This window comes from Oncorhynchus clarkii, chromosome 23, assembly GCF_045791955.1.
Source record: "Oncorhynchus clarkii lewisi isolate Uvic-CL-2024 chromosome 23, UVic_Ocla_1.0, whole genome shotgun sequence".
Classification (NCBI taxonomy): Eukaryota; Metazoa; Chordata; class Actinopteri; order Salmoniformes; family Salmonidae; genus Oncorhynchus; species Oncorhynchus clarkii.
This window is the reverse complement of record NC_092169.1, coordinates 35,431,385-35,455,912: the sequence shown is the minus strand read 5'-3', so window position 1 is coordinate 35,455,912 and position 24,528 is coordinate 35,431,385. Positions and strand designations below refer to the sequence as shown.

Here is a 24,528-nt window from a genome sequence, read left to right as displayed (position 1 = left end):
TATTTCCTATGTCCGACAAGCACTTCTGGACATCAAATCAGCGGTTACTCACCAAAAATGTGACTTTCCAGAACTGGATCATTTGTTTGGATATTCAAAGCAGTTCCATTCGTCACAGGAGCCCTTCCAAAAGACACTCCGGAGAAGAGGAAGGAGAGACGGCTTTCTAGTGAAACTAAGGAGAAAGGCAAGCCTCCCACCGCTACCTAGTGTATTACTTGCTAATGTATCTTGACCAGCTGCATCACCGCCTGGTACGGAAACTGCACAGCCCTCCACCGGACGTCTCTACAGAGGGTGGTGCAGACGGCCCAATACATCACTGGGGGCAAGCTCCCCGCCCTCTAGGACATCTACACCAGGCAGTGTCTGAGGAAGGCCAGAAAGATTGTCAAGGACTCCAGGACCTTGACAGAGGATCGGGTCTCAGAGACAACTTTATCACCAGCCATCAGACTAATGAACAGCTAACCCTCGCTGTCTCCCTGCACAGACTTCCAGACTATTTGCACCTTAGTGACTATCGGCACATCCAACCCTTACACACAGACTTACAGATACACACACATGCACACACAAGCACCCATAAACACACACAGATAAGCACACACAAGCACTCAGAACTCACACACACACAGTCAACACTGCTGTTCTGTTATATTCTATAGATTCCACTGCGTGACCAAGACACCCCACTTTATATTGTAAATACAGTGTAATACAGACCACTATTACTATGCAGATGACCTCTTCTATTACTTATACTTGTTATTTTGACTTAACTCTTTTATTGTTAATATTGATTAATGTACTGAATTGTTGAGGGAGCTAGCATCTAAGCATTTTGCTGCAGCTTTTATACCTGCTATAAACTGTGCATATGACTAATACAATAAGATTTGTGTGTGTGTGTGTGTGTGTGTGTGTGTGTGTGTGTGTGTATGTTCATTTTTCACCTCCTCTGTTCCCTGACCAGAATGTGACCTGACCTCTTTGATCAGTCAGTTTTTTTGTCATTTCCATCACTGTAATGGTCGTGATGGTGAGTGGTATCCCTGAGTGGTCAGCTACTGGCCTGGTCACAGTGAGGTCATATTGGTCAGGCCCTGGTTCAAATACTATTTCAAATCTTTCACATTCCTTTGAGTGTTTGCTTTAGTCTGCTTGGAGTGCCAGGTTGGATAGATTTGCCATTTTTTGAATATTACACTGAGTGTACAAAACATTAGCAACACCTGCTCTTTCCTTGACAGACTGACCAGGTGAATCCAGGTGAAAACTATGATCCCTTATTGATTTCACTTGTTAAATCCACTTCAATCAATATAGATGAAGGGGAAGAGACAGGTTAAATAAGGATTTTTAAGCCTTGAGACAATGGATTGTGTATGGATTGTGTATGTGTGCCATTCAGAGGGTGAATGGGCAAGACAAAAGATAGAAGTGCCTTTGAACGGGGTATGGTAGTAGGCGCCAGGAGTTTTTCACGCTCAACAGTTTCCCATGTATATCAAGAATGGCCCACCACCCAAAGGACATCCAGCCAATTTGACACAACTGTGGAAATCATTGAAGTCAACATGGGCCAGCATCCCAGTGGAATGTTTTTCATACCTTGTAGGCTTGAATTGATGCTGTTTTGAAGGCAAAAGGGGGTGCAACTCAATATTAGGAAGGTGTTCTTAATGTTTTCTTCACTCAGTGTATGTTGGTCAATTGCGCCAGGCAAGCAGAAACATAGTATTTGAACCTAGTCGCTAATACTGGTGATGAACTTAATCATCTAAAGAAATGCAAATGAGCCTGCTTCCTGTCTGAGCAACACAATACATTACAATGGGCTAGCATGGGGGTTATGGGGGGCAGCATACATCTGTATTCAAGCTTTTTGTCTTGTTGTAAAAGAAGAAATATTAGTGAAGTGAGTGATTCAATATCATGGGTGGGAGTCGGAGAGAAGGGTCGTATGAAGTGCCATGTATTGTTTGGTGGCCTCAGTGAGACCATCTGACCTCAATGAGATGGTGGGAGGGATTGAGTGATGTTCAGAGTGAGGAGCTGCGAGCAGGAAGGGTGAAGTAGGGAGTAGGGTCATGAAAGGTCACGGGAGGTCACCAGGGTCAGGGCTCATAGCAGGGTGATTCAGTTCTAGGTAATCTTTTGTTTCGGACTATCTATCTTTGTGTCCCAGATTGTGGAGACAGAATAATTTTATTCTAGAATGAGATGTTTCTTCTCAGAACAAAAAACACATTAAGTACTCTCATGAGAATCACTCAAGGTTTTTGAGAATATTTTCTCTGTTAAATTCCATTCAACATCGTTTTTAGCATGTCAATTCACTTTATGGTCTTTCCGCCTGATTAAATCTCTATTAGGCAGCATATAGAATCTAGAGAGCAGTTATGTTTCTCGCTCCGTGCTTCTAAGTGCTAGAAATACCTACTGGTGTTGGATCTTAATTTGATCACTCTTTTGTTGCTGAGAATTTTCCTGGACAGCAGGAAATACAAACGTGTAGTGTATTTGAGTTTTAAAAAGGCTTTTAAAGTCTGTCATTTCCACTTTGAAGTTTCAGACTTGATTTGCCCTAATTAAAAATGTATGAAACCCTACAAAAATATCCATTGATTATAATCAACATAATAATTCACAGTTTCTGTTGCTCCAGGACTATTTTCTTGCTGTAGAAAACTGTCTGAAATTAAGACCCTACATCTGTACGTTGTTAGGAGAACATGAGGCTAATTTACTTCGAAAACCAATCAATTACACACTTACTTTAGAGACTAGCTAAGGTAAAGGTGGAGGTTGGGCTTCCCGGCTAATGTAATGTGGGTGATCTCATCTGTATACCCTGATGAAGAGCTATTACATGTTAGGAAGCATCAAGATCATCAGTGTGCTGGAGTTAGCCTTTTATTCTATCTGGTACAATCTGTAGAACGTTGTGGAGTCTGTCAGGTTCCAGAAATGAACTCTGAAATGAGTTAGGATAAGTTCTTATTCTAGCTAGAGATGGAGACCCAGTACTCACGACTCAGGTATGAAACACACTCCTGCTGTTTCATAGGCATTTTTATGCTTTTCATAGGGAATTCATAGGCATTCCTACACAGTTCATAACCATTCATAGACATTTCATTAATCAGAGTGAATGAGGAGTTGAGGAAATAAAACAATCAAATCTCTTTGAATAGATATGTGATTTGAAACTTGAATTGAGTGAGAGAACGCCCCTGTGCCCTAGACTTGAGCTTGTAGTACTTTGACAAACTGTACACATTATCTTTAAGAGTAAATACTTGCAGTGTGAGTACGTAATACTTAGAGTTCATATTTGCACATTGCGTAATAGCTTATCGCATTTGCTTTTATTCAACAAAAGCTTTTCTCGCTCCCAAGCATTAGCAAACACTCACAAGATTCAAGATTAGATTGAATCCAAAGTTACAGTCAAATGACAGAGCAGAGAACTGTTGACAACATTCACATATTGTACTGTATGTGAGGCCACACAGACTCAGAAGCATTACACCATTCTTAAAGCAGCTGTTTACTTTCATTTCCAGTTGATCTGATATATTTAGTGTAGGGGCCTCAGGGCCAGTGTGAGTGTATACTTAAGGTTTGGATCAGTTCTGTAGCTTCTAGCGGCTTCCCTTACTTTAATTAGAGCCTTGAGTGTATTCAGACTGCATGGGTGTGTTTATGAATGCACGTATGGATTACAGTGTGGAGATGTGTCAGTTCATATATTTTATAGTTTATGACTGCATATTATGTGAGTGTGTGCATTCATGTGTAAAGGACATCATGCAACTCGCTTAGCGAGTACCACTTCCGCCTGATTCGGCCCATACCTGGCGTGAACTCAAGACCTCTTCATTGTTAGCCCACATGACCAACCTCCTGAAGTGTCTTACCAGTCGTCACCACACGAAAAGCTAGCTATTTGCTTTTGCAAATGAGGACACTTCAGGCTAAGGAGTATGTTTAACACATCCCATGTGCTGCACATGCACATGTCTTTCCCTCTCTGTAGGTGAGTGTACTAATGTAATTATATTATATTTTCTCTGTCTGTTTGTATATGTATATCTGTATTTGTGAGGAGGCCCCTGTCTGAATTAGCAGCAGACCTGTTGTTAATGTAAACCTGGAGCTGTCTCTCTGTCTCTGTCTCTGTCTCTGTCTCTCTGTCTCTATCTCTGTCTCTGTCTCTGTCTCTGTCTCTGTCTCTGTCTCTGTCTCTCTGTTTCTGTTTCTCTGTTTCTGTCTCTCTGTTTCTGTCTCTATCTCTCTCTTTCTGTCTCTCTCTCTTTCTCTCTGTCTCTCTCTTTCTGTCTCTCTCTCTCTTTCTGTCTCTCTCTTTCCGTCTCTCTCTCTCTTTTTGTTTCTCTGTCTCTCGGTTTCTCTGTCTCTCTGTCTCTCTCTTTCTCCCTTTTTCTCTTTCTGTCTCTCTTTCTGTCTCTCTGTCTCTGTCTCTCTGTCTTTGTCTCTGTCTTTCTGTCTCTGTCTTTCTGTCTCTCTCTTTCTGTCTCTGTCTCTCTTACTTTAATTAGAGCCTTGAGTGTATTCAGACTGCATGGGTGTGTTTATGCATGGGTGTCTCTCTGTCTCTCTCTTTCTCCCTTTCTCTCTTTCTGCCTCTCTGTCTCTGTCTCTCTGTGTTTGTCTCTGTCTTTCTGTCTCTCTCTTTCTATGTCTGTCTCTCTCTCTGTCTCTCTCTCTGTCTCTCTCTTTCTGTCTCTCTCTGTCTTTCTCTCTCTGTCTCTCTGTCTCGGTCTCTCAGTCTCTTTGTCCCTCCCTTTCTGTCTATGTCTCTCTCTGTCTCTCTCTCTCTCTTTCTCTCTGTCTCTGTCTCTCTGTCTCTCTGCTCAGTCCTGTGTTTTGTATTGCCTGGGATCCCCAGCAGAGCTTGGATTGTGACACTCCGTGCGGTGGCTCGTCATTAGATTACATACACACACACACACACACACACACACACACACACAGTCACACACACACACACACACACACACACACACACACACACACACACACACACACACACACACACACACACACACACACACACACACACACACACACACACACACACACACACACAGACACACACTGTGAGCCTGGGACCAACCCCCAGAGAGAGCCCAGATCTCACCACACCATCTGATATAAATCACACACGGTGGCTTCACCACATGAAAGACCAACGCCAGCCTCAAGCAGCTGTTGCTCTGTAGACTGATTGCCTACGGAGTGTGTGTGTGTGTTTGTGTGTGTGTGTGTGTGTGTGTGTGTGTGTGACTGGGTTGTTAGAGGAGTGTGTGTGCGTGTGCCCACGTGTGTGTCTGTCTGACTGCCTACAGAGAGGCTGAGGGACACTGCATGTTAAAGAACAATATCATCTCTACCCTCGTCTCCTAGTTAAAAAGCTCAGTACATCTTGGAAATACAGCCAGGCAGACATTTTCCTCATCGCTGTGAGCAAAATGCATTTTTTAATCTCTGCAGAAAATAGGTCATAGTTGTGAGCGCTAAATCTGCCATTTTACCTCCAAAACCTTTTTTAGGAAGTCTGTATATGGATGATGTCATTCAAAGGATGTTATCTCCCTTCCTTGGCTTCTGTGCTTGTTTCACTATTAGTTAACCAGTAGAGACAATGTGGTCATTATTGACCAGAATGTATTCTGTTTGAGTGTATACTTTGCTTGTGCTTATAGACAATGCTGTTTCATATTTGCAAAAGTATCAAGCACATGAGTGCATTGCAATGTTTTTATTATGCAGACTGAGAATGGGGTCCAAATTGTGATTTTGAAATGTATTTTTAGTGTTTCAGGTAAGAAAGACAAGTCTTGTTATTTTTATCCACTTTTATTCTGCAATATGACCAATATTTTCTCATATTCAAGTGTGTATGAAAAAAAGTCACTGATTTCTTAAAAAGCTAAATACAATAAGCATTAGATCAAGGCACATACAAGACTGGGCCAAAGAGCATTCAATGCACTTTGGTTTTCAGTTCAGGAATTCTTGAAAGATGGGACAATTGTCCCGACTTTCAAGAATCCCTGAGCAACTTTGTAAAGAACAATTAACTTTGAAATTGTGGTAACATAGAAGTAGTAGTGTCTTCAATCTGGAAAAAAATACAAAATACAAAATCATAATCATAAACAAGGAAATCGGTGACGTTTGTATTCAAAAGAAAGCCATTTCTTTCTCTATGTCCATTCTTCTTGCCCTGTTTATATCTAGGCTATGTTTGAGGGCCAAGTTTGGATGACTTATGGTACAAGGTACTGGAGAATGGCATCCATTGTAGTTTAGCCAGATAGAGATATAGGGGGGTTGTCAGCCTGGCCACCCTACATGGGTTAATATGTTAGGAGAGGGTCTCCTCTCCTCTCCTAAAGGTCTGTGTGCTTCATATGCCCTGTGCTGTGTTCTACAGGACTGCTTGACACACATACACACAGGCACTCACTCACGCTCGCAAGCACAATCACAAGGACACGTGCAGACACACACACACACACACACACACACACACACACACACACACACACACACACACACACACACACACACACACACACACACACACACACACACACACACACACACACACACACACACACACACACACACACACACAAACGTGTTCTACCTGTGCTGTCTCTGTTTCTGTTTTTTCCAAACAGAAAAACTAAATGAATCCACACACTGATCAAAGCATAGATGTAAAGCACGACACCTCCATATCTAGTCCATGTTTCAAGAGATACACCCCTCTGGGTCTCTCTGGCTAGGTACATGTAGGCGACTGCTCTCTGCTTGTCTCTCCTCAGAGGAAGAAGGCAACACGCCTGCTGTCTCGCTGCTTCGCCCTGGTTCTTCTTAGTTAATCAGCTGTGCCCTAGTTTTGATCATCATGTCATTTCTTTTGCCTTTTTGTTGTTATCGAACAGCCACAAAAATAGTGTCAAAGGAATGACCTGTGCTTTATTCTTCAAGTCTGATTGTTCAACACAGCAATGAAAACCCACTTTCACAGTTGACAAGTCATCATATCTCAGTAGAACAGAGTTTGTTTTTATACTTGGTTGTTAGGTAACCTTAAGCCAAAGGAAATACAGTACAAATTACTAAAAACCCCTAAAATATAGAATTGCAGTTTTAATTACAACATACACTGACCTGCGGCTCAGTGATGGGCCTACTGTCTGCAATGTGAACCATGTTTGTTCTCCTCTTCGTCATAAAATGTCCTTAAATATAAATTATATGGGCAAATGTACAGAAGAACATTGCTTTCCCAATCAGTCTTTTAGATCCAGTGTTTTATAACAATATCTTATAGCCACTTAGTTTCAAGTCATCACCGAACGCACTCATTTATAATAAAATGTCCTGCGTTATCAATATCATGAATGGGAGTGGTCTGAATCAGGTATTCCACTGTCTCTGTAGCTCCTGTTGCTAATACTGGTCTCGCTGTGTGGGCTTTTGTACAGACTCAATCCATTCGGAGGGAAAATCGTATGTATCACAAACTCCTCTTTGGACACGGGCACGGGGTGTATGGGGATCATCTGAAAAGAGGCCTCTCGTATCTCCAAGATCGAGGTATCCTTCTTCGTCCCCGCCTCTGCGTAATCGTCCTTCCTCCGTCGGCCCTTGTTGTAGGTGCAATTCCTGGAAAACAGCGAACCCTTCCTGTGCACGTACCAGCACACAAGCGCCAGCATTATCATTGCCAACAGAGCCACAGCCCCTCCGATGATCGCGGCTAAAGGCAGACTGGAATTGTTGTAAGGCTCCTTTTCCTGTTCGCGGTTCAGAGTGGTGGTGGGGTTGTAGGCCTTCAGAGAACTGGTCTCTGTCTCGATGCAAACCGGAGTCTCGTCCGACAGGTAAATGTTGCTGGTCTCCATGGGAACCATGCATATCCTGTATGAGGATTCCGGTTCTAGAGCTGTTAGGAGGTACTCCGTCTTCTCCCCCTGTACGATGGTCTCCGTGATGGAACCAAATGAAGGGTTGTGGCCAAGTTTTAACCAACTGAGCCTTAGGGCAGTCATGGGTACAGAAACCCTCCAGGAGATGTGCACTGTCTCTGCACTGCTCGACTTCACGCTGATCCTGATGATCTTTCTACCTGATGGTGTCGTAGTACTGCGGTGGTTCTTACTCAGTTCAGGCATTTTCACCACTGGTCTTTTAGTGACAAAGGAGGGCCATTGTGGATGTGAGGGGGGTAAGGTGTTAGAGACGGTGCTGGTCTCGAAGGTAGGGGCCACCTGGCTCCCGTCCAAGTCAGAGCCTCCACAGTCAAACAAGTCAGTAGACAGATCCTTTATAGCCATGCCCTTCACCTTGTCCGGCCCCTGGCACATAAACCCTCGAACGTTGACTTTTGTCGGCAGCGACCTTAACCAGTCTCTCACCCACTTCATCCGGCAAGTACACTGCCATGGGTTGTTACGGAGCAGGAGCTGCGTGAGGTTATCCAGGTCTTCAAACACTCCTTGAGGCAGACTGCTCAGGTTGTTGCCCGATAGATCCAGCCGATACAGCTGCCTGAGGAAAGCGAAAGCCCCGGCCGGTACCCGGTTGATGTGGTTGTCTTGGAGCTGCAATTTTTCAAGACTGGTTCCCGGTAAGTTAGCCGGCGGAGACGTCAGTGTGTTTCTCACCAGGGACAGCTCGGTGAGATTAATCAGGTTGATGAAGGCCATCTCGCCGATGCCACGGTTGTTGAGTAGGTTCCCGTCCAGGACGAGTCTCTTTAGGTTGATCAGGTCCTGGAGGGACGCCTCCGATATCGACGAGATCCGGTTGTCGTCGAAGCGCAGCTCCTCGATGGTCTGCGGAAGGCCGGATGGGATGGTGCTCAGGTGGTTCCTGGACAGAAAAAGTAGTCTCAGGTGGTTGCTGTCCCTGAACGCTCCCTCCTCGATGCTAACCGCCGAGACAGAGTTATCATCCAGGTGTAGCTCCTCGATCAGCGGGATCTGACCCAGCGACGCATGCGTAATCATCCGAATATTATTCTCCTGTAGATGCAGCTCTTTGACTCCTATTGGCAGGTTTTGTGGGAACTCATCCAGATTATTACAGTACAGATAGATCTTCTCAACATTGCTTAGCCTCTTCAGATCGGTGGGGATACCAGCACTCTTGATCCTGTTGTTTTGGAGGAAGAGTACAGTAGCATCCAGCGGAATGCCGGTAGGAATGGAGGTGAGGCCTCGATCATTACAGTAGATGAAGGTCCCATCACACCGGCAGGCCGATGGGCAGGAGGCTGAGGTCACCAGAGGGTTAGCCAGACCCAAGAGTAGTCCTACTCTGGTCAGGAAGAGGAGGAAGTTCTTGCATTGGGCGGTCATCTTGTTTGGAGGTTGTGGCGTTTGGTGTAGTCTGGCAGTGTGATCACTCAGGAACCCTTAGGGAGGAGACAGAAGGGTAAAGTTAATGCACAAGGCCTTTAAAAGGAAGCCAACATTCTTGTTTCTAGTAATTGCTGTTTGCTTGAATTGTGTTGCCTCAAGCTCTTTCCGCAATAAACGTTCTGCAATATATTAGATTGTTTGTAGGCCCTATGCAGACTATTAAATTGATATAAATTGTTACTATTACGATTTACCAAACACAGAAAATGAATTAAAGCAACTAGTGAGGCTAAAACTAGTTTGAGTGCAAAGGGCTGTTTTCAAGGAACACACGTTAAATACATACATTCCCATTAGACTCTAGAAACTTCACAAGTTTACAATGTTTTTCCCTTTTCCTCATTTCTTATTTGTAGATAAGAAAATCCTTTAACATCTGGCCTCTCTTCTGAATTCAATCCCTGTGCTTGGTCTTTAGCTTGTAAAATGTAATAGCTTGGCCTTGGTTGTTTTACACGTTTCTGTATCTTTCTCAAGGCTGCCTTTCATTGCTGCTAGTGTGTGTGTGTGTGTGTGGGGGGGGGGGGGGGGTGCATGAACAAAGTCAGGCCTTGTAAATGAACTGTTGTGGAAACATCTCTCTTGCTCTCTGTCTTACATTCTTACATTAATCTGGCCTAGAGCTCACAAGGTGGTAGAGACGTTTCTATTTACAGTAGCTAAAGGAGAAAAACAGAAAACATTCCTCAAGAAATAACCGTGTCAGTAGAACAAATCTTCTGAGGGAGATTCTTTGCATTGCTGGTCAGATTCCTAGGTAGCAGTGGCAGTGCTTTGCAGACTCAATACCAAATGTGGAACAATGTAAACCAAACTGCACTCATCAGTCATCCATTCACTAACTACATGGCTGAACTGTTCAGTGCTTGGCTGTGACTGGTAGCAATAACTGATTTAGAGCAGTTAATATTGCATGAATAATCACATTTAAGTTACCTTTTAGCACAGCAGTATATTTGTAAGTAGAAGTTGTCATGTGCTGTTTCTCTATATACAGCCACAAACACCAAGGAAACAACAAACTATTTCTTAACTAGCACTGCAACAACAAGAGGTCATGACCTCAAATTAATATGGCAAAACAGTAGGTGCAAACTGCTTGTCTGTCTTTCTCCTTTAGTTTATACTGTGACCAGTGAAGTGTGGTTTCCCTTTTAATTAGACAAGTACTGATTTATTACTTTAATTAAGCATTCATGTACTGACCTCTCCTTCCACCACGTCTCATTAGAAAACACACACACACACACACACACACACACACACACACACACACACACACACCATTATTAGAAACCTTGGTTTGGTCAGTGAGGCGTAAAGAAGCCACAGCCAACATCCAATCATAGCTGTCATACCTGAAGGATCCGTAAATAATCCTTCTGCAGCCACACAAGAATCCTTTCCCCATGCAGCAGATGGAGAAGATGTATGTTGAAATCTTTTCTATTAATCCTTTTCAGAAAGGAAAAGTTTATTAGCGTAGTAAGAGAGAGAAGGTCTTTGCTTATACCCTTGGTTATATTGTGACCCGGGTCAGTGTGTTTGAACTAAACTGATCCGTGTTTGTTCGCTGACCCTCCTCTTGTGTTGTCAGCCCTGCTCAGGCCTCTCAGGCCATCAAAGGTTTTGCCATGGAAGATAAGCCAGTAGAAAAAGCATCTCCACTCAGACTGAAAGACAAAGCTGCAGTCTTCCTCCTCTCAAAAGCACAAGATTTTTGGGGGTGGGGGGTAATATTAAAAAGGAACGTCCCAATGGTAGTAGTAGTAGTAGTAGTAGTAGAGCCCTTGTATCGTCCAACTCAGCAACTCCAATAACCCCAAATTAGATTTCTTTGTGTTACATAGAGGCCCCCTCCTCTTAGGGTAGAGATTTGAAGCTGAGGTTAGGTCCTCTCAGGAAAGGGGAGGGTAACTCCAGCAGGCTCTCCACAGAAAAGAAAATAATACCCAAAGCTGGACTGAGCCATGCCAATACCAACCCTGCTTCCTAAGACTCACTCCAGAGCTGTATCACTTATGTACTCCAGCCTTGCAGGAAACACAGAACGGCGTTTTCCATGAATCCAGGGCTAGGGAAGTTCTAGACACTCCAGTAACAGAGTGGTACGTACTCCTCAGGAGACCTGTGGACGGCAGGACAATGGTCGGATCACTTCTCCCAGGCCCAGCCTCGTAGTAGCTTGTTCCCTTATGGTCACACACCTGCTCTCTGGACCATGCTGTGTCCTGCTTCTATTCCTGTACCCACACTATTCTGCATTGGTTGGTTCTCTGAAAAACAGCCAAAGAGACAAAGATCAACGTTATTTAACATCCATAGGCTATTAGCAATCAATGTAACATCTGTCAGACAGACAGTATCTGTAAGTATGAGGAGTGAAGGGAAATCATTGTAACATCTGTCAGACAGACAGTGTCTGTAAGTATGAGGAGTGAAGGGAAATCATTGTAACATCTGTCAGACAGACAGTGTCTGTAAGTATGAGGAGTGAAGGGAAATCATTGTAACATCTGTCAGACAGACAGTGTCTGTAAGTATGAGGAGTGAAGGGAAATCATTGGGAAACGTCCCTGGTTAAAAGTAATGCACTTTATAGGGAATAGGGTTCCATTTGAGACACAGATTTCAAGGTTAATGGGTGTCATATGGCTTGCTGCCTGGCCTAAATGCAAAGAAACACACAGCATGGTGCCATTAAGTCTACCTCTGTCTGTTGAACTCCTTCCTTCCTTCACTCTCATCAAACAATGCATGTCTTTTTTAATTATAGAGGACAATGCTTTAGGGAAATTCAGATTTAATGAAAGGTGGATTCAGAAATCTCGAACAGAGAAGAGGTTGTGAAGATCCTATTTATTCTATGTTAAATCTCTGTGTAGGCTAAATCTCTATGTAGGCTAAATCTCTGTAGAGGCTAAATCGTGAGGAATACAACATCTAACAACAGTACACATGGTATGAACACTAGCCGGGATGAGATGGGTTTGCTTATGGGAGTTGAGACTGAGTCAGAGCCCCTAAAGCTTATTAAATGTATCTGTAGATCAGGGGGATTTATTTAGCTTTGCCTGAATTAGCCTGGGAGAAAAGCCTGTGCTGCTTCTCTTTGATAGTGGACATAGTTGGTGAGACCCAGATTAACCGCTGTGTTCACTGTGGATTTTTATTTTTAAAAGATAAAACGTTTTTCTCCCCACTAGCAGCTTGCTCAACCGTGATTGTGTGCATTGCCCTCTCCACCCCCCAACCCTAATATCAGCCCCTCCACCCCAGCCCCCCCCCCCCCCCCCCCCCCATCTTTTCTGTGGTGATGGTAGAAAAGAATGTCTTTCCATATGAAAAGCGTCAGTGATCTAGACCCCTGTTTCCCTCTTGTTCCCTCCTGTCTTGCTCAGTTCACTGCCTCAGCTGACACTGCTTCGTTTTTCAACCGGAGCTGATGCTTCATTCTGGGCTGTGTCCTAAATGGCACCCTATTCCCTATATAGTGCAGTACTTTTTCAAAAGTAGTTCACTATGTAGGAATAGGGTGCCATTTGGGATGAAGATTTGGCCTCTGAGTTTCTGACTAAGATTAAAGAATGCAATCTGCTCTGTTCTCAGAAAAGAAAAGGGGTCGCTTCTAGACAGAAGCTATGACCAAGGCAACACGCCCCTGAGCAAGGCCCCCTAAGGCGGCCTCTCTTGCTCCTGAGTGAAATGAAACTCCCTCCTCTGTTCACACTGCTCAGAAATGTACATGTGAGATAAAGCTCATTTGAAAGGCTCATGAATACAACTGGGCCAGCCACCCTACCCGTGTTCCAGCATCACCTTTCGCCCTTACTTTCACCCCACCACCCCTCAATCCCTCACTCAATCCCTCCCTCACACACACACACTCTCTCTCTCACACACCCGTGTTGTACTTCTATCCTCGTGGGGACCTAAAATGTATTTCCATTCAATTTCCTATTTTCCCTAACGCTAAACCTAACCCTTACCCTAGCCTCAACCCTAAACTTAACCCGTAACCCTAACCCAAAACGTAACTCCTAACCACTAACCACTAACGCCTAACCCTAATCTTAGCCCTAACCCTAATCTTAGCCCTAACCCTAATCTTAGCCCTAACCCTAATCTTAGCCCTAACCCTAATCTTAGCCCTAACCCTAACCCTAATCTTAGCCCTAACCCTAATCTTAGCCCTAACCCTAATTGAAACCCTAAACCTAACTCCTAAGCTTCAAATAGCCTTTGTTCTCATGGGGATGTGGGAAATATCCCCACGAGGGAGAATTTTCCTTGTTTTATTATCCTTGTGGGGACGTTGGGGGATTTTAGGTCCCCACAAGGATAGAAGAACCAACCCATACAGACACACACACCCTCTCTTTTAACAACCTACTACTATGAATGCACCTTATATTAAACCTGGCCCGCTGGTGTTAAAAATAGAACTTACTCTGCCAAGTTAATGTTATGTTTCCACTGACAACACAATGGCATTATGTCCTTACATGTACCTCGCTCTAATCTCTGCTAAAGAGTGTGTGTGTGTGTGTGTGTGTGTGTGTGTGTGTGTGTGTGTGTGTGTGTGTGTGTGTGTGTGTGTGTGTGTGTGTGTGTGTGTGTGTGTGTGTGTGTGTGTGTGTGTGTGTGTGTGTGTTCCACTAGCTGCCATTTAAGTGTGCTCCTGTAGAACATGGACGAGAGTGGGCAATTTAACACCTGTAGCCTATGGAGAAGATTATGGAAATGAGAGGCTTGTAACCCGATTACAGCTCCAGTCCTGAGATGCTGCTGCCTGATGACCGCGCACACACACACACACACACACACACACACACACACACACACACACACACACACACACACACACACACACACACACACACACACACACACAGTCTTGTACAGCTGAACTTGTGGGGGGACACAATTCAGTCCCATTCAAAATCCTATTTTCCCTAACCCTAACCCTATGAGTACTCTTACCTGAACCTTAACCAAAAACCTAACCTTAACCCTAACCCTAAAACTAACCCAAGCTCCGAACCCTAAAACTAACCCAAGCTCCGAACCCTAAAACTAACCCAAGCTCCGAACCCTAAAACTAACTCAAGCTCCGAACCCTAAAACTAACTCAAGCTCTGAACCCTAAACCTAACTCAAGCTCTGAACCCTAAACCTAACTCAAGCTCTGAACCCTAAACCTAACTCAAGCTCCGAACCCTAAAACTAACTCAAGCTCTGAACCCTAAACCTAACTCAAGCTCTGAACCCTAAACCTAACTCAAGCTCCGAACCCTAAAACTAACTCAAGCTCTGAACCCTAAACCTAACTCAAGCTCTGAACCCTAAACCTAACTCAAGCTCCGAACCCTAAACCTAACTCAAGCTCTGAACCCTAAACCTAACTCAAGCTCCGAACCCTAAAACTAACTCAAGCTCCGAACCCTAAAACTAACTCAAGCTCCAAACCCTAAACCTAACTCAAGCTCCGAACCCTAAAACTAACTCAAGCTCCGAACCCTAAACCTAACTCAAGCTCCGAACCCTAAACCTAATTCTAAGTCTCACCCTAACACTAGTTCGAATCTTAACCCTAGACCACCTAGAAATAGAATTTAACCTTGTGGGGACCAACAAAATGTCCCCAGCTGGTCACATTTTTGTTTGTTTACTATTCTTGTAAGGACTTCTGGTCCCCACGTCCACACTGACACACCACTCTCTCTCTCTTAGGCCATGCTTTATTGGCATGGGAAACATATGTTTACATTGCCAAAGCAAGTGAAATAGAAAATAAACAGAAGTGAAATAAACTATTTAAAAAATGAACAGTAAACATTACACTCACAGAAGTTCCAAAAGAATAAAGACATTTCAAATGTCATATTATGTGTTGTAACGATGTGTTGCTCTCATAGAGAGAGACAAAGACAAAGGATTTGACTTTCTTTCTACATATACTGATTAATATGATGGAGCAGTCTTCCTGGCTTGTCACCCAGTCTCACCCTGACATGATGACTGCCCCTGACTCAGTGTCCAGCCTACAGTGAAAGGAACAGGTGACTTGTTACTAATGTAAGACTGACGCTAGTCCATGTGCACAGGGCTGGGGAAAGACCCAACATTTATTTTGCATGATGCACTGAACCTAGAGTCCCTTTTTAAAAAGAGTTGCTATTATTGGGAGAGTTCTGGGAATAGGTTAGAGTTCTGGCTGAGGTAGGGAGGTGGTGTTTGTTTAGGTGGTGTGGTCTGTTTAATAGTATTGTAGCAGGGAGGGTCCTGAGACTTTTTTTGTGGTGTGCTGCCAGGTAGTGTTCCTCTCTGAACCAAGTAGGGGCTATCCTTCACGGTTAGTGCAGACAGCTTGAGTCCCTGGCCTGGTTGGCTGGTTGGCTTCTTGGCTGCCTTTTTCCACGCTTATCGGGTTTCTCACCGGGGTGGCTTCATTCTATTGTTCATTACAAGACAAGCAGGAGGGCCCTCTGCTCTGGGAGATGTCCACTGAGGGGATTTGGATTAGATGTTAAAAAGTTTTGGTCAATCGTTTTAATAGCGTTCTCATATTTGAATTCATTAATTTTGTAGAGCTTTGTTTTTATACTGTATAGTTTGTTTTGATCTATCGACACAAACACACACACATCCACTTCATCCCCAACACACACACACACACACACACACACACACACACACACACTCACACTCACACTCACACTCACACACTTCCACTTCATCCCCAACACACACACACACACACACACACACACACACACACACACACACACACACACACACACACACACACACACATCCACTTCTTCCCCAACACATACACCAATGTTTTTAACAGTGATGTGAGGTGGAAAAGGGTGCAAGGTTTTTTGGGTGATGGATGTCTCTCCCTATCGTCCTAATAAGCTCCTCCTATAGACGGCAGGAGATTTTTGTAAACCGCCATAACCAGCTTCCGCTCCACTGAATGTGGACTAGCAAAATTTGTATGATTGTGTGTTGACACACACACACAGACACACACACTTTCAGCTAGTGGAGGGAAAGATAATGTCAGAGACTGACACAAAACCACAGGACATGAAAGATTATAGCCACAGCTAGAGAGATTTAAGTCTAGAATAACAAGTCCTGCATCCAAAATGGTAACCCATTCCCTATATACACTAGAGCCCTATGAGCCCTTGTCAAAATTAGTGCACTATATTGGGAATGTACAGATGTAGGATCTTAATTGGATCACTCTGGTGCAGGGGAAATGTTAAATTCGTAGTGTATTTTAGGTTTAAAAGGGATTTGGAAGTTTGTCATTTCCACTTTGAAATTGCAGATGTAATTTTCCCTTACGAATAATGTATCAACCCTTACAAAAATGTCCGTTAATTATAATCCACATAATAATTCACATGTCCTGTTGCTGCAGGATTATTTCTATGCTGTAGCAAACTGGCTCAAATGAAGATCCTACATCTGTAGTTCCATTTGTGACGCAGCCAAGGGCCTAAGACATATGCTCTCTGGACACAGATCCCAGAGAGAAACAAAGAGATCTGTGAAAACTGAAGCAATTTGGAAACAATTTCATGGCTGTCAAGAAGTATTTTAGATTAAAAAGTCTTTTTTAAGTTTCTTTACAAAGTAAGTGATAAAATTACATGGACTGAATTATTAGAGGAAACAGTTAAATTACCAAAGTTTATGTGGTTAAATATTCAAGAGTTATAGAATGAATTTAAATCACTGTATAGTTCTCCATTGGGAAATCAATGATGTATTTGTACGTGTTGTAGTTTATTTATTTAGATCACAACATAGTTATAGATAGATTGCAACTACACACATAGCATGCTATGGAAATACTGTTGGTTGGTCAGAAGCTTAGAAGTGAGGCTGAGTCTTGCATTTAACATCTTGGAAGACAAATATACATTTTAGGCAAAAGGAAAAACAACAACCATAGAATTTAGAATTCCCAGTTTCATTTGTTTTAGAAGGTAGACTGTAGGTTATACCTTTTATTGATGTTTATCCTTACTGTCAGTTTATTTATTTTGTTTACTTTCTGCTTCTGGCTTTGATTTTAGAGGAACAGATTTTTTATTCTTTAGGATAAATAATAGATTATTTTACTGTACCCCCAGGCACCTTCGCCAGCTGTCTCCATTTGTCACTATTCTAAGTAATTGTTAGAAAAAGAGAAAGCGTGAGCGAGGAGGGCCGCATAGGGCCTACTGTGGAGCTACTGGGGCCCACTGGGTCTTACCCAGACCTACTGGGGTGCACAGACACAAAAGAACATTCATGAATGCATCTGAATTCACAGTGAGGGAGACAGACAGGCAGGCCGTGTTTCAGAAAGATAATCTATCATAGTTTAGTTTCAGGGATTTAGGTTTGGTGCGTAACCTCCCTTCTGTTGTTATCGGTTAGATGGGATGAACAACAACACTGTTACCAAACCATTTGGGGCTATAGAGCAGAGAGAGAGGGGATAGAGGAGGAAAGGGGTCTGGGGATGACGGGGGGTCTATAGAAGAGAGAGTGAGATAGAGAGAGAGCGAGAGTGAGGTCTGTGGTAGACGGGTGTCTCTCCATTGTAACACTCTAAAAGGAAAGCCAGATCAGTCTGTTGCTGCAGCAGCTGCATGCTTTTTACCACACGGGGGTGGTAGGCACTGCAAGATGGAGGAACCAGCCGTGTGTGTGTGTGTGTGTGTGTGTGTGTGTGTGTGTGTGTGTGTGTGTGTGTGTGTGTGTGTGTGTGTGTGTGTGTGTGTGAGTGTGAGTGTGAGTGTGAGTGTGAGTGAGTGTGTGTGAGTGTGAGTGTGAGTGTGTGTGAGAGTGTGTGTGAGAGTGTGTGTGAGAGTGTGTGTGAGAGTGTGAGAGTGTGTGTGAGAGTGTGAGAGTGTGAGAGTGTGTGGACTGTTGCACTTCTGGTGCTTGGCTGTGTAGGTTGTAATCGGCTAACAGAACCGCTGTCAAGGAATGGGGCCTCCTACTGTTCTAAAGGACAGCAGGCATGGGCATGGACAGTCAGGGCCTTAGCTTATTATACTGTAGGCCCTTTAGCCTTCATTCCATGTTAACGCTCACATATTTGACTCAAGCAAATGAAAGGAATTGGGGTGCTTTGTGAGAAAAGCTCATTTTCCTTCTTGCCCTTTACATTTCTCTTCTTTATTCTCTTTATCTCTCAGTATAATTAGTGATTTCATTCTGGTGGGATTGGAATTGGTGATTAAAAATAGCCTTATTGTTTCATTAATGATGGATGGAATTGAATTAGGCCTAAATGTTGAGAATACGATTACAAATGTAGAGAATAATTGATTGGATTTAGAAGTATTGTAAAGGGCCTATCTAATTCTAAAAATGACCGCCTCAGTTTAGTCAAAATAAAAAGTTAAAGCAGAAAATGTATAATATCTATATCTAATATATGTCTAGTAGATGACACGTGCATGTATGGTTGAACGTGATATAAAGGGACTATCTATTTCTAATCATTACTTCCTCCGTTTAGTCAAAATGTCCAAGTTAAAAAGGCAACACAATACATTATCATATTATTCTCAGTCCTTTGTCTAGATAAACACATGTCTGTAGTGACCTGGTTAGCCAACTAGACTGATCTAATCCAGTTAAGGAGATTCTTCCCTGTGAAAACCAATTGACCAGTGACTTTGCCCTGGGGCAGTCCACACAGTAGAACAATAGGCTAGCTCTGTCTCCCTACCCTGCCTGACTGACAGACTGATGTAAACAGACCAGGCTACTTGTCAATAGCTAGTAGCCATTTTGTTTTTTTAAATCAGTGATTAAGACTTGCTTTCATTAGTGTAGCCTGGAGCAGTGTATTGCTAAATAGAATGCTCTGGTATAGGCTGCTGGAATCAGACATGCTCTTGTGATAACCTGTTTTGTTTCAGCTATCTGCCAATAGTTAACATTTTGTTTGAATCTGTCGGGTATTACAGCAAAGTTACCTTTCAAGGAATTCCTTTTAAATGTGTAATCAGTTTGTATATTGAAACTACAGGCCTAGACATGTGGTTTTGATGTCCAGTTGTTTCGAATGTGAATTGTGGATTGGGACTTAAACACCATTTCACCTAGATCAATGGCTGAGTTAATTTCATCACCCGATAGGCCTATTGCCCAACTACATGTCACCTGGCTTGCTGCCTTAGATGTTAGCAAATAACCAAGTCCTCAATACACACATAGGCTATGTCCCTATAACAACACTTTTGATCACAGGAGAGGAAACAAAACACAAATTCCAGTAGCAGTGTTCTTGCTACACTCTTAGAAAAAAGGGTTCCAAAAGGGTTCTTCAGTTGTCCCCATAGAAGAACCCTTTTGGATTCCATCTAAAGTTCTAACTGGAACCAAAAGGGTTCTACCTGGAACCAAAAAGGGTTATCCAATGGGGACAGCCAAAGAACCCCTTTAGGTTCTAGATAGCACCTTTTTTTCTAAGAATGTTCGTTTTTAAAAAATCATAGATAAATAGCCAATACAAATCAAATCAAATTGTATTCGTCACATGCGCTGAATAGAGTAGACCTTACCGTGAAATGCATACTTACAAGCCCTTAACCAACAATGCAGTTTTAACAGAAGTAAGAACACCTGATTATTTAGTAGGCCTAATGCGCAGTTCAGTAACCTTGTGGTAATATTAGACAGGCATATTTGATATTATTAGATAAATAGTCAATATCATTATTTTTGATAATCCGTAGGATAAAATAGAGAATGCCAATTAAGACTGGACTTTCATTCACACTGACTACGCATCGTCTAATAGGCAAGCTACATACAGTATGTTGATCATAGGCTTAACATTAGTGTGGGAATCTGTTTGATGGAGACCTATTAAACCGATTATATAACCGGCTCAATCAGATAATGCTGGTGGTATCATCTAACCAAACCGCGCTTCCTTTTTTCTGCTCTACTCTAATGGATGGAGACTATAGGTCATTATCTTTAAGAAATATGTGATTGGGACATGAACGAGCTATGATGTTGTCTCTAGCTTATCACCATCTATTTTATGGCGTTTTATACGAACATAACTGATTCAACTGCATAGGGTTGGCGTGAAAAACAACGCACCGAAATGTATGTGGCTATGGCATGCGGAGAGGGAAATGAGCTTGTATGTTTTTTGCGCACACAGAAATAACACACCACACAGTGAAATGCAGCTTGGCTACCCCTAACACCATTTGTGGTGATAACGCACATGATGCACATGGAAAATTCCCTCCCAAAAGTCGAGTTGATCCATGTCGCTGAGCTTTTTGTGGCGGTGGGAGAGGAGAGAAGAGCGAGACAAACTCCCACCGTCTGCGAGAGCTGCATTTAGCGGAGTTTTTCCATCGTCTTAAGCTGCCCTCCGTGACAAACCTCCGCTCTCCTTCTCTACCAGATCAGCATCGTAATTTAATACACTCACTGGGGTGTCTTCCAGCTCCTCCGAAGCTTGGCTACACCCTTAGAAAAAAAGGTGTTATCTAGAACCTAAAGGGGTTCTTCGGCTGTCCCCATAGTGGAACCCTTTGAATAACCATTTTGGTTCTAGGTAGAACCATATTGACTTCCCTGTAGAATCCTTTCCACAGAGAGTTCTACCTGGAACCAAAAAGAGTTGTACCTGGAACCAAAAAGGGTTATCCAATGCGGGCAGCCGAAGAACCCTTTTGGAACCCTTTTTTCTAAGAGTGCCAGATGCTTAGACCGCTCATTCTTCCCAGATATACCACTGTAAAAGTTTACAGTGTGTTTGTCTTTTATGCAGTTATATCTCCACGATTCATTCCATTATATATGCACCTTCAGAATCCCTCAGTAGGCTATCCATTTGTAATTTGAAAGATATCGTAGTGAATACGGGATAGAAAGATAACTCCCCGGTCCCTGTTGCTTCCTTCCGCGGAGGAGTTGAGAGGGTTTGGATAAAGACTTTATTTATCCGGATCAGTCTAGTCAGCCAGCCGTATGAACGAGCTAGCGGAGCGTCATTGCGGTACTCCGTCTTCGTGGTTGGTAGAGCTACTTGCAATACGGAGAGAGGGACAGACAGACACGGAGGAAAAGGCTGCATTGCCGCCAGAGGTAAAATTGAGCTGCGAGCTGCTGGTTTCTCTCGGAACGTATCTTCTACCCTATCAGAGAAAATATGCATTTGGCAAGAGACACACGTCTAGCAAAGGAGCCTGGTGTATTGGAAAGTGACTAGAAAATTAAGAATATTAAGGAATAATCTATGTGTTTTAGTTTAATTTTGTGCTCTATATTCTACATAATGATAAACTCTCCAGAACGAGCTTGGTTTTGCTGTTGTGGGCTGTGTGGTTGAATTATAGGCTTAACAACCACATGCATACATTTGTTCTGTTATTTGGTGTAAAATGCCCTCTTAATCGCTCACCATCGTACTCAAAAAAATATTTTTAAAAATACATTTGATTATGAAAGAAAACCGATAGCCTAGTGACAATCCATAAACCCATAGCTGCAGAATGATTTATGATGGAACATGTATGCAGCTGTCCTCATTTGAAATAACCAGAAATAGATTTATTCAAATCTTCTCACTTTTTTATTTCCTTCTTTAGAAAAAGGGGGATACAGGAAAAGAGAAATGCAATAGAACTCCAGCACAACATTTAAGACACTTACCTCCTGAATGAACCAAGAAGTTAAAAAAACAAATAAATATCCTCCCTAGAAAAGCAGTCTGTAAAATAGAATATATTCCAATCCAAAACAGGGAGGATAGAGAATATCTTCAGATCCAAAAAGCCCAGTCTTGAACACCAACCGAATGCTACAGTATAGCTCTGGTATCAGTTCTGTAGTCTGTCTGAAGCTGTAGCAGCAGTACTGGTCTGGTGTGTGTTTATTGGTCCTCACATACACACCACATACACACTCCAGTCCGCTGGCTGTGGTAAAGAGCCCAGGAATGGCAGGACAGATCGCTTGGGCAGAGCGCACTACAAGTGTGAACTTACATCAGCCTCTAGCGCTTCAATAGAGCTAGATAGATAGATGTCATCTGGGGGAGGGGCCTCGCTCGCTCTCCCTAGCTTGCTCGGTCCTCTCTCTCTCTCTCTCTCTCTCTCTCTCTCTCTCTCTCTCTCTCTCTCTCTCTCTCTCTCTCTCTCTCTCTCTCTCTCTCTCTCTCTCTCTCTCTCTCTCTCTCTCTCTCTCTCTCTCTCTCTCTCTCTCTCTCTCTCTCTCTCAGTGGTTGAGGGCGCAGTGTTATGTAAAGCCGCTAGGGGGAGTAGAAGAAAGGGATTGGACGTTCTGAGCCTATCGTATGCGAAGTGTGTGTGTAGCGATAAACAGCAGTGAGAAGATGATGCTGCTCTGAAAGGAGAGGAAACGAGAGTACGCGCATTGCCCTGGCAGAGGGAGGGAGAGGATGGGAGTGTGTCAGGGAAATGTGGGTTGTACCGTATGTTTCACTTTTGTTTATAATCTATTTCACTTGCTTTGGCAATGTAAACATATGTTTCCCATGCCAATAAAGCCCCTTAAATTGAAATTGAATTGAAATTGAAAGAGGGAGAGAGAGAAGGAGATGATTCTTATCACTGTCAAATATGGGATACATACACTACCTTTGAAAAGTTTGGGGTCATTTAGAAATGTCCTTGTTTAAGAAAGAAAATAAAACAAATTGTCCATTAAAATAACATCAAATTGATCAGAAATACATTAACAATGTCTATTGTAGCTGGAAACAGGATATTTTTTATGGAGTACAGAGGCCCATTATCAGCAACCATCACTCCTGTGTTCCAATGGCACGTTGTGTTAGCTCAATAGTACCCGTAAAACACCAGTGTCAACGTCAACAGTGAAGAGGTGACTCCGGGATGCTGGCCTTCTAGGCAGAGTTCCCACGTCCAGTGTCTGTGCTCCTTTGCCCATCTTAATATTTTATTTTTATTGGCCAGTCTGAAATATGGCTTTTTCTTTGCCTCTTCCCTGTTGACGTTGAGACTGGTGTTTTGCGGGTACTATTTAATGAAGCTGCCAGTTGAGGACTTGTGAGACGTCTGTTTCTCAAACTAGACACTGTAATGTACTTGTCCTCTTGCTCAATTGTTCACCATGGCCTCCCCTCCTCTTTCTATTCTGGTTAGAGCCAGTTTGCGCTGTTCTGTGAATGAAGTCGTACACAGCGTTGTACGAAATCTTCAGTTTCTTGGCAATTTCTCACATGGAATACCCTTCATTTCTCAGAACAAGAATAGACTGACTAGTTTCAGAAGGAAGGTCTTTGTTTCTGGCCATTTTGAGCCTGTAATCGAACCCACAAATGCTGATGCTCCAGATACTCAACTAGTCTCAAGAAGGCCAGTTTTATTGCTTCTTTAATCACAACAACAGTTTTCAGCTGCGCTAACATAATTGCAAAAGGCTTTTCTAATGATCAATTAGCCTTTTAAAATGATAAACTTGGATTAGCTAACACAACGTGCCATTGGAACATAGGAGTGATGGTTGCTGATAATGGGCCTCTGTACGCCTATGTTGATATCCCATAAAAAAATCACCCGTTTCCAGCTACAATAGTCATTTACAACATTAACAATGTCTACACCCCAAACTTTTCAACGGTAGTGTATGTTTTTTATGTGGTGTGTATCAGTACAAAGTATTAAAGCAATGGGCAAAAACTAGAAAGAGAGGAGTGTGTTTCGGTCAAACAAGTGTTGTGTGAAAGCTGCACGTGTAGATGAAAGGTGTGTGTGTGTGTGTGTGTGCTCATTTGATGCATATATTTAGCACACTGTGTTTTGTGCCTCTGCCACACACACCTGAGTCTCTGTGAGTTTGTCTGTTCTGCTTCTGTCTCTGCTTCCACTCTGTTTCGAGTTGTGTTTCAGGTCTTAATGAATTCAAACTGAGGGTGTGGACTCTGGTACCACACAGCAGTAGTGAGTCAGCCTGTTAGTAGAGGTTCTTCTGCAGGGTTGACCCAGGCCCTGTTTGTGTGTGTGTGTTCTGCCGA

At 43.0% G+C, this 24,528-nt stretch overlaps 2 protein-coding genes across 4 annotated transcripts in view; one reads left to right on the top strand and one right to left on the bottom strand.

Annotated features, from left to right (window-relative positions):
* The window catches only part of LOC139381901 (mono-ADP ribosylhydrolase 2), a 1,192,255-nt gene that overhangs the window by 179,102 nt on the left and 988,625 nt on the right, over positions 1 to 24,528 (top strand). The window lies entirely within an intron of this gene.
* Positions 7,000 to 22,623, bottom strand: LOC139381760 (fibronectin leucine rich transmembrane 3). 2 transcript variants are annotated; one of them, XM_071125509.1, is made up of 3 exons: positions 22,182 to 22,623; positions 10,829 to 11,746; positions 7,000 to 9,463 (listed from the first exon to the last, which is right to left on the bottom strand). In XM_071125509.1, the coding sequence occupies exon 3, from the start codon at positions 9,405 to 9,407 to the stop codon at positions 7,440 to 7,442; it is 1,968 nt and encodes a 655-aa protein (XP_070981610.1). In that variant the 5' UTR covers positions 9,408 to 9,463; positions 10,829 to 11,746; positions 22,182 to 22,623; the 3' UTR covers positions 7,000 to 7,439. The 2 variants fall into 2 exon arrangements, with proteins under 2 accessions (XP_070981610.1, XP_070981611.1); XM_071125510.1 differs by having other exon boundaries at positions 11,587 to 11,746.

What these genes read in the sequence shown, in the direction of transcription:
- LOC139381760 (XM_071125509.1), bottom strand. Translation starts at nt 9,407, where the DNA reads ATGACCGCCCAATGCAAGAACTTCCTCCTCTTCCTGACCAGAGTAGGA.